Source organism: Garra rufa, chromosome 9 (assembly GCF_049309525.1).
Source record: "Garra rufa chromosome 9, GarRuf1.0, whole genome shotgun sequence".
Classification (NCBI taxonomy): Eukaryota; Metazoa; Chordata; class Actinopteri; order Cypriniformes; family Cyprinidae; genus Garra; species Garra rufa.
This window is the reverse complement of record NC_133369.1, coordinates 45,534,966-45,544,872: the sequence shown is the minus strand read 5'-3', so window position 1 is coordinate 45,544,872 and position 9,907 is coordinate 45,534,966. Positions and strand designations below refer to the sequence as shown.

The 9,907-nt window shown below is 35.1% G+C and overlaps 1 protein-coding gene across 2 annotated transcripts in view; it reads left to right on the top strand.

Annotated features, from left to right (window-relative positions):
* The first annotated feature begins 166 nt into the window (after positions 1-166).
* Positions 167-9,907, top strand: part of ube3d (ubiquitin protein ligase E3D) — a 41,760-nt gene continuing 32,019 nt past the window's right edge. Inside the window, exons 1-4 of one of the 2 annotated variants that reach the window (XM_073847732.1) lie at positions 167-340; positions 3,142-3,341; positions 5,225-5,315; positions 5,443-5,656. In XM_073847732.1, coding sequence (XP_073703833.1) covers positions 264-340; positions 3,142-3,341; positions 5,225-5,315; positions 5,443-5,656 — 582 coding nt within the window. In that variant the 5' untranslated portion in view covers positions 167-263. Of the gene's footprint in view, positions 341-3,138; positions 3,342-5,224; positions 5,316-5,442; positions 5,657-9,907 lie in introns of both variants that reach the window. The other variant, XM_073847731.1, reaches the window with a different exon arrangement.

The following is a 9,907-nucleotide window of genomic DNA, read 5'->3' as shown; positions in this document are numbered from 1 at the left end:
TGTATACATATAAAATAGATATAAAAATGTTCATCATAATACATGGAGTTTCTAGTGTTATCTGAATACATGAAAATAATTTTAGGAGTAATTATTGAGGACTTTTTTATTGAGAGCTTTTAATTTGAAATCAGGTATTTCCTGTGTCGCAGAGATTTGTTGTCACGATGTTTTGTATGTCGCGTGGGATTCTTCAGTAAAATCGCTGGATGAATCAGTTCTGTAGTGTAAATATATATATATATTCCTGGTGAGGAATATAAATGGAAGAGACTACACAACAAGACCTCGTCTTTCTTGAGCTCAGACAGAAGCTGCAAAGTGGCATTTTGTTCGTTGGGTAAAGTGTGCTTTTACGTTATCTCTTGCAGTTCGTTTGTCCAGAGGTTCATCAGAGGATGTGCTGAAGTAGCAAGAAACTATTTACATGACATGTATTGGCAGTAAAGCTTAATTACTACCTTTACTCTCTAATAGGTTGCACTTTTTCAGAATGCAAGCTTCGCCAGATCACGTAACAACTCCAGAGAAAACTAAAAATATAATAATTTCTGGTAGTAGCCAGTTTATTGTACTTGTTAACATATTTAGTGGAGGATACAGTACAGTTTATCATTTCTTACAAAGCTACTGACACTGTAGCTTTACACTCAAACAGTCAGTAGTGCATTATTTTAACACTAGATGGCAGTTTTAAACAGGTAATTTTTAAGGTAAAAATGTATATGAATATTGAAATGAAAAAGCTTTTTTTTAAAGTCATTTTGTGTGAGAAATGGATTTCTAAAAACAAATATTTTGTGTAGTTTGTTCATTAATATTATCTTATTAACCCTGCATGCATAATAGTTCTTTAAGAATCTAGACAATTAAGTGATATTGTTGAAATAAATAATAATAATATATATAGTGATGAAAGCCAAAATATTAAATGTCATGGATGAATATTTACTGAGAGATCCACTATTTTGTAGAGGGAGGTCAAAATGGCAATTTTCACATGAGATTCAGAGCCAAATTACCGGGGTGTAAAAATGACTTCAGAAAGATGGAAGCATCATGATGTTTTACACAGAAATTGGTAGTTTTATTAGTAAAATCTGTTGACTTTAGCTGTCTTTGGTGCATTATGTGCCAATGGTGACCATTCATTAATGAGGCACTTTTTGCAATTTTTTTTCCCCCCCAAAGTTTCCATGCCTGTAACTCAAAAACTATTAAATATATCTTAATATCCTTTAAGATATAGGATCTTAACACACTTTCCTTTTGGCATCTTAATTTTTAAGGCCCTACATGGTTCAGTTGCAGAGATATTGCTATCTCAATAAGGCTCCGGGAGTAAATTGTTAAAATGTACACATTTTCAGTGGTCAAAAAACAAATGTGGGTCACTTTGCAAAAATAAAACACTTGTTTTCTTTTCAAGAAGATTGTCTGAAGAGCAAATAATTTTGAAACTAAAGATGTATCTTGTTTCCATCTGTCAAAACAACTGCATTTGACATACTTGATTAAGTGCCATAAATATTACTTTGCCAATGTTTGCATGCCTGTAGCTCAAGAAGTGTTAAAGATATCACAATATGATGTCCCAGGTTAAACTGTAAAATGGATTGATTCTTATAGGGCTTGAATTAAGAACTGAAAGTTAAAAGGAATATTTTGGAAATGATTTGGAAAGTTTGAGATCTCTACAAGCTCGAAAAACTAAAATCATGATCGGACCTGAGATTCAGAGTCAAATTACAGGGGTGTAAAAATGACTTCAGAAAGATGACAGCATCATGTTATTTTTACACAAAGAATGGTAGTTCTATTAGTAAAATCTGTTGACTCTAGTTACATTATGTGCCAATGGTGACCATTCAAAAATGGGGAAAATGCACTTTTCAAGTTCTTTTCTCCAAAGTTTGCATGCCTGTAACTCAAGAAGTATTAAAGATATCTTAATGCCTTTTTAGATATTGGATCTTAACACACTTCCTTTCTTTTTTAATGCCCTATGAAATTTGGTTTTAGAGATATTGGAATTTCAATATGGCTCCAGGAGTATAACATTAAAATGTACACATTTTCAGTGGTCAAAAACCAAATGTGGGTCAGTTTGTAAATATATGATACTTATTTTCTTTTAAAAAGTAATGTCTGAAGAACAAATAATGTTAAAACTAGAGATGTATCTCCTTTCATTCTGTCAAGACAACTGCATTGAACATACAAGTCTGAGTGCCACAAATATTATTTTGCCAAAGTTCGCTTGCCTGCAACTCAAGAAGTATTAAAGACACCACAATATGATTTTAGATTCTAGTTCTTCATAAACTTTTCTTTTAGAATCATAATTTTCAGGATGTATGGGAATCTTAATGAGGCTCCATGTACATATTGTTAAATGTTACCCATTTTCAGTGATTGAAAACCAAATGTTGGTCACTTTGTGTACAGCTGAAACTTATGCTATTTAAAGAGCAATGTCTGAAGAAGAAATAATGTTGAAATTAGAAATGTATATTGTTTCCCTCTATCAGAATAATTGCATAGAACATATCTGTTTGAGTCTTGTAAATATTATTTTCCAAAATGGGTGTGCCTGTATCTCAAATAGTATTAAAGATATCTTAATATGATTTTAGATTCTGGTCCTTAAGAAACTTTTCTTTTGGAATCTTAATTTTTAAGGCCCTGAGTGGTTCAATCCCAGACATATCGAGATGTCAGTGCAGCTCCAGATTTAGCATCCTACCTATTTTCAGTGGTCAAAACTCAAAATCCAAATGTAGTTTTGTGTTTATCTAGTCATTCATGTTTACACTGGAAATTTGCAAATACTAACAGTAACCCAGGGATTAGGAATTTACAGTGTGACACATCAGATTACCGGTATGAATGACATCTGAATTGTGTTGACAAGAGATGTGCTGTTCTTAGCTGATTAATGGCAAACAATAAAGCAGGAAAAAATCTGGTGATTTAACTGAAAGAAATATCTGGAGATCAGATTATTATAATCTCTTGAGTGGACACTTTTCAACACCCTAGCATTGAGGCAGCATGTTTTACACAGACAAACATCTCTGAAATCTAGTGCATTATCATGAATGTTTTCACCACTGATGTTTTATTTGACCCTCTCAGCAGTGATGCTGTCAGGGATGATGCAGATGTGAAGATCGAGTCCAAAAAAGACTGCATCCTGAGCATCCAGACCCCTGACAGGACCTATCAGATAAACCTAACACCCGGTGTGAGTCTGGTGGAGACGTCGTGCCAGAGGAGTCCAGGAAACTCTGAACACGGATCCCACTTCAGACTGCGGCTAAAGGTGGAGCAGACGTCAGGTACATGTCGAATATTATCCATGTGCACTTTCTCACCAAACCCAGGTCAGCATGTGGAAGTCTTTGAAGAGTCACTCTCATTTGATTCTCATTGGATTTCCTTGAGGAATGTGGATAATGAGAGCATGAGCTGCACACACACACACCAGATTAACAGAGATTAATGAAGAACAAAGCAATTCCAGCAATGTGACCTTCTGTCAGAACAACTCAGAGTCAGCTGACTCAAAACTATCCCAGAAAACACAGTTTAAGTAGCCTTTTTTTTAATTGAGCATATTATTTATAGCATTATTGTTATTTTGACAATGTTTGCAATTCTTTTTTAATATACTTTGAAATATAATTAATTTCTGTGATGCGAAGCTGAATTTTCAGTCTTCAGTGTCACACGATCCTTCAGAAATCATTCTAATATTCTCATTTATTGTCTATATTTGAAACAGTTGTGCTGCTTAATGTTTTTGGAACCTGTGATACTTTTTGACTTGACAAAATGTCATGTACAGTATATATGACATAAATGGGACATTCTACAGAATTGGTGCAAACTGCTGTTCAACAACCAAAAACACATTTAAAAAGCATTTAAGTATTCAAATCTTAAATGTTTATTTTATTATCTATTGAAACTTATGAAAATGATTCCATTTTAGATTTTTATTTTATTTTAAAAAGTGAATATTTGTCCTGCATTTCATGTCACTACTGAAACTGTATGTTTTAGCCATTTGGCTGAGACTGATTTTAACTACACCACTACAACAAAATTTAAGTACAGTTATGCAAAATTTTTAGTATGTTTTAGTAGTGTTTAAGTATGTGGGTTAAAATTTTATACGAAAACATTACTGTCACTACTGAAACTGTCAAAAATATAGTATAGTAATTATCAACAAAGATGTCATAATAGTGTCTGGTTCACTGTATATTCAAACTAATCAATCCTTAACTTTGAAATCAGTATGATCAACTTTTTGCCTTTTACAAAATAATAATAATAATAATAATAATAATTGGATTCAAAATACAACAAATCTCATAAATCACACTAGAAATATTGTCAAAATTGTATTATTATTGAATTTTCTCTGAATATGTTTTAATAGAAAAAAAAATTGCAAGGAAGATGTAAGCAAAATCTAAATAGGTCAATATAACCTCCTTATTAAATTATGTATTGCTGTGTTTTGATAGTGACAAATTTGGGGAGAGGACAAATAATCCAAAACTTAAATATTGAAAATACAATATGAGAATCAACTGCACAATTACTAGAAATGTGCACCTTGTATGTGATACAGTTTGCATTCATACAACATTTTCCAAGACCTTAGACTTTAAGCTAAATCTGTAGAATGGCCCATATATATGACAAAAATGTATAATAAGAATACAAAAAATTAAACTTAAATTAAAAAAAAGTCTAAAGTTAAGGCAAGACACTGCAGATTGATTACATTGATTATTGCTAACATTTTTTGTTTTACAAGTTTTCTAAAATTTTAGGTTTTAATATGCAAATGAGAAAGTTTTGAGAAAATGGCCTTTAAAATAGATAAAGTGTCTTAACAGTCTTTTGGATGTTTTCTTTCCACTAGTCTGAAAAAACACTTTATAAAAAAACAAAAAGCCCAAAATCTCAAACTTGACAGGTGCATGAAAAAAACAGCTTTTTTGCCTGCAGTGTCTCCCCTTAAAAAGTGAAAATTAAATATTCATACTCTAATAATATGTAAATAATACTACAGATGTTTGCTAGTGTTTTCTGATCTTATCTAATCTGTATTATCAGATGAATCATTGGTTATCCAAACAAATATCATCTCTTGGCATGTTTCCTAAAGTCTGCTTTAGTTTTGTTTATTTATTTATTCCTCCAGAAGGTCCTTGCAGTGTGATTGGACAGCTGCAGGTCAATGTGAAATACTCCTTCCTGTGCCAATCTTGTGGGTCCATGCTGCTTCAAGACAGGTTAGGAGTGTTTATTTTTTATTTCTATTGATTTGGTGAAGTAATGTATCAAAACAGTGATACGTTCACCATCAGACACATTATTTTAGCATTCAGCTGTTATCAAATTGTCTTCTAACTCTAAAAGGGCTTTTGGACGAGTGCTTCCTTTGCCCAATGGAAACTGGAATGCATTAGTGGACGAATGGTGCTGCCACCCCGATCCCTTCGCAAACAGGAAGCTGCTCCCGCGAGATGGAGACTGTCTGCTTGGTGACACGTTTCTTCTGCTGGCTCGGGATGGCAGCTGTGAGCGGACCCTCGTACGAGAAGAAAACTCACTTCAGAAAGCTTCTGCAGAGGTATGCTGTAGCCAGGGATTGAAATTAACTTCAACTTGGCTACTAATTTAAGTTACTGGCCATTCATAACTTCTTCTAGCCAAAAAAAAAAAAAACATGGAATAAACCAACAGCTTGAGGCTGTCTAACGTGACAAAGCAACCATTTCAAATCAATTGGTGTCAGTACTAGGGGTGTGTGATATTGACATAAATATTCTCAATAAAAAATCTCAATATTTTCAGGGATTTTACTGATACTGATATTGATAAGCATAATTAGATGATATTTTGCTGAGTGTTTTATTGTGTGTGGACAGCTGACTCCTGAATTCTTTGATATTCTTCATATTCTATGTGGCCAGTTCACTGCAGTGAAAGAAATTAATATTTTCCAACAAAATTAAACTCGTTTTTAGCTTTAAAGCCATTTTTCTAAAAATGTGCATCATCTTTTGAGTCAAATTCTTACATTTAACCCTCTGGGTCTCTTCGGGGGTTTTTTCGCATTTAAAAGTGACCAAAGCCTTAAAAAGTAACTTTTTTTTCTTCAGGAAAATCAATGAAAAACATTTTTGTTCAATAATATTTTGTGATTATTATTTAGAATTTTGAGGATTTTTTTTTTTTTTAATGATACGATGCAATATTTATACAATTTTTACAAAACACTTTTTTTCCCACTAGAATTAATATATGTGACCCTGGACCACAAAACCAGTCATAAGGTTAAATTTGACAAAACTGAGATTTATACATCATATGAAAGCTCAGTAAATAAGCTTTCTATTGATGTATGGTTTGTTAGGATAGGACAATATTTGACTGAGATACATCTATTTGAAATCAGAAATCTGAGGATGCAAAAAAATCAAAAAGACTGAGAAAATCACCTTTAAAGTTGTCCAAATTAGGTTCTTAACAATGCATATTACAAATCAAAAATTACATTTTGATATGTTTACAGTAGGAATTTTACAAAAAATCTTCATGGAACATGAACTTTACTTAATTTCTTATTGATTTTTGGCATAAAAGAAAAATCAAAAATTTTGACCCATACAATGTATTTTTGACTATTGCTACAAATATACCCCAGCGACTTAAGACTGGTTTTGTGGTCCAGGGTCACATATTCTTTGTATTTAATTATTTAATTATTATTTTTCAATAAATGCTACATGTCTCATTAAAATTTCTTGATTGCTGAACACTTTTTTTTCCAGCACAATGGCTGATTTGTAGCTTGTACCACCAAAACGTTCTCTGAATTATTGCAGTTTTTCATATTTCCTGTTCATTTCCTATGTCAGTCATTTTTTGACCGCGAAGGAGCCAAGTGTGCCTTTTTTTGACCCTTTAACATATCTCCCTAAACTTAATAACTGGTTGGGCCACCCTTAGCAGCAACAACTGCAATAAAGCGTTTGCGATAACTTGCAATGAGTCTGTTACAGCGCTGTGCAGGAATGTTGGCCCACTCACCTTGGCAGAATTGTTGTTATTCAGCCACATTGGAGGGTTTTTGAGCATGAACCGCCTTTTTAAGGTCATGCCACAGCATCTCAATAGGATTCAGGTCAGGACTTTGACTAGGCCACTCCAAAGTCTTCATTTTGTTTTTCTTCAGCCATTCAGAGGTGGATTTGCTGGTGTGTTTTGGATCATTGTCCTGCTGCAGAACCAAGGGGCAACCTCCCGCTCTCTCTATTGAAACCAACACGGAAGTGACTTAAACTGCAATTCATCGACTGGCCGCTAGAGACTGGCTGCAGAAGGGAGTCAGTCCCATTGACTCCCCATGTTAAAATGCCCAACTTTACAGCAGAAAAAAGTATGTTTACAGCCTGGTTCAAAAAATGGTTTTGGTCTATATAGCTAGTTTTGCCCTTCATGTCAACTGTGAGGGGGGTGAATTTTTTTATAACTCATCCATTTAAGTTATATTAAGCCTTAAAGTTCTGCATAATTAAGGGCGTGGTCACTTGAGTGACAGGGGGATTGCCGCTGCTGTTACCACTGTCGCGCTAGACTGGCGTGGTTTCAGCAACAAGCTCCACCCACGTCCCGCCTTTTTGCCCATTTTTGATTATCCGGGAGTGACGCGCGGTGACGCAATTCCAAGATGGCGACGGCCGACTCCCGCCCACTTTAGGCTTCAAAATAGCGCTTCAGAATCCTACGGGTGACGTCACGGATACTACGTCCATATTTTTTACAGTCTATGTGCAGAACCCAAGTTCGCTTCAGCTTGAGGTCACGAACAGATGGCCGGATATTGTCCTTCAGGATTTTTTGGTAGACAGCAGAATTCATGGTTCCATTTATCACAGCAAATCTTCCAGGTCCAGAAGCAGCAAAACAGCCCCAGACCAGCACACTACCACCATATTTTACTGATGGTATGATGTTCTTTTTCTGAAATGCTGTGTTACTTTTACGCCAGATGTAATGCGACACACACCTTCCAAAAAGTTCAACTTTTATCTCATCAGTCCACAGAGTATTTTCCCAAAAGTCTTGGGGATCATCAAGATGTGTTCTGGCAAAACTGAGATGAGCCTTTATGTTCTTTTTGCTCAGCAGCGGTTTTTCGTCTTGGAACTCTACCATGCAGGCCATTTTTGCCCAGTCTCTTTCTTATGGTGGAGTCATGAACACTGACCTTAACTGAGGCAAGAGAGGCCTGCAGTTCTTTAGATGTTGTTGTGGGGTCTTTTGTGACCTCTTGGATGAGTCGTCGCTGCGCTCTTGGAGTAATTTTGGTCGGCAGGCCACTCCTGGGAAGGTTCACCACTGTTCCTTGTTTTCGCCATTTGTGAATAATGAGTCCCAAAGCTTTAGAAATGGCTTTATAACCTTTTCCAGATTGATAGATGTCAATTACTTACTTTCTCATTTGTTCCTGAATTTCTTTGGATCTCAACATGATGTGTAGCTTTTGAAGATCTTTTGGTCTACTTCACTTTGTCAGGCAGGTCCTATTTAAGCGATTTCTAGATTGCGAACAGGTGTGGCAGTAATCAGGCCTGGGTGTGGCTAGAGAAACTGAACTCAGGTGTGATAAACCACAGTTATGTTTTAACGGAGGGGGGATAAGACCCTTCTTCCTCAGCTGTGATCGTTTAGAGCCCTTTGAAGCTGCATTTTGGAAGTTCAAACTCGGGGGCACCATAGAGCTCCATTTTATGGAGAGAAATCTTGAAATGTTTTCCTCAAAAAACATAATTTCCTTACGACTGAAGAAAGAAACATAAACATCTTGGATGACAAGGGGATGAGTACATTATCTGTAACTTTTTTTGTTCTGAAAGTGAACTACTCCTTTCAGTATTTGCGCTAAAATTGTCTAGATTTGGCTTGCATGAACTTCCCCAATAAATTAATGAGTGAACATATATAGGGCTGCAACAACGAATCGATAAAATCGATAAAAATCGATTACTAAAAGCGTTGGCAACGAATTTCATAATCGATTCGTTGTGTCGCGCGACGCAGAGACATTTGGTTGTTATTATATATATTTAAAAAAAATTGAGCGCAGAGCGGAGTGGACACATTCGGTCTCTCTCCCGCACTGATGCCAGCAGAGTTCGGCACCTCATAAACTGTGTTTCCATCCAAAAATGCAAATTTAACTTATGCGCAAAACTGGAACATTTGAGCATAAAGCACCGTTTCTACATTATATATATATATATATATATATATATATATATATATATATATATATATATATATATGCTGCCCCGATTTATATCAAACATGTTTGATATTTAAGCCTACTTTGGCTAGCGTACTTTCACAGCAGCCAATGCTCGATCGCAAAACAGCTGCTGTACGGGTCGTTGGATAGTGGAGATGGAGAAAACTACTTCTATAGTTTTTGTAACACTGTCTGTCTGTATAATGTGTCGAAAACATACCACAACCGTAAGGAGAAAGAGGAGCTCTGCTGAGGTGAAATCGTCTCAGTTTTGAATAGGGCTGTGACGGTGGCACGTTGTTTTTTTATATATAGCCTACACTTCAGTCAGCTAACAAGCAGCCTAAAAACGCTAAAATAAATCAAAGAAATAATATATTTAATTAAGAAAGTAGCCTAAGAATATTATATAGGTTATTAAACAAACATTCCTTGTAAAATTGTCCGACAGCTCATCAATTTTTGGCCGACTGAATTTCCAGTCCGACTGTCTTTTTTTCTCTTTCTCTTCCTCATTACACAGCTGCTGATTTTAATAGCAAAGTGATTACATTTATTTTCGTTCCT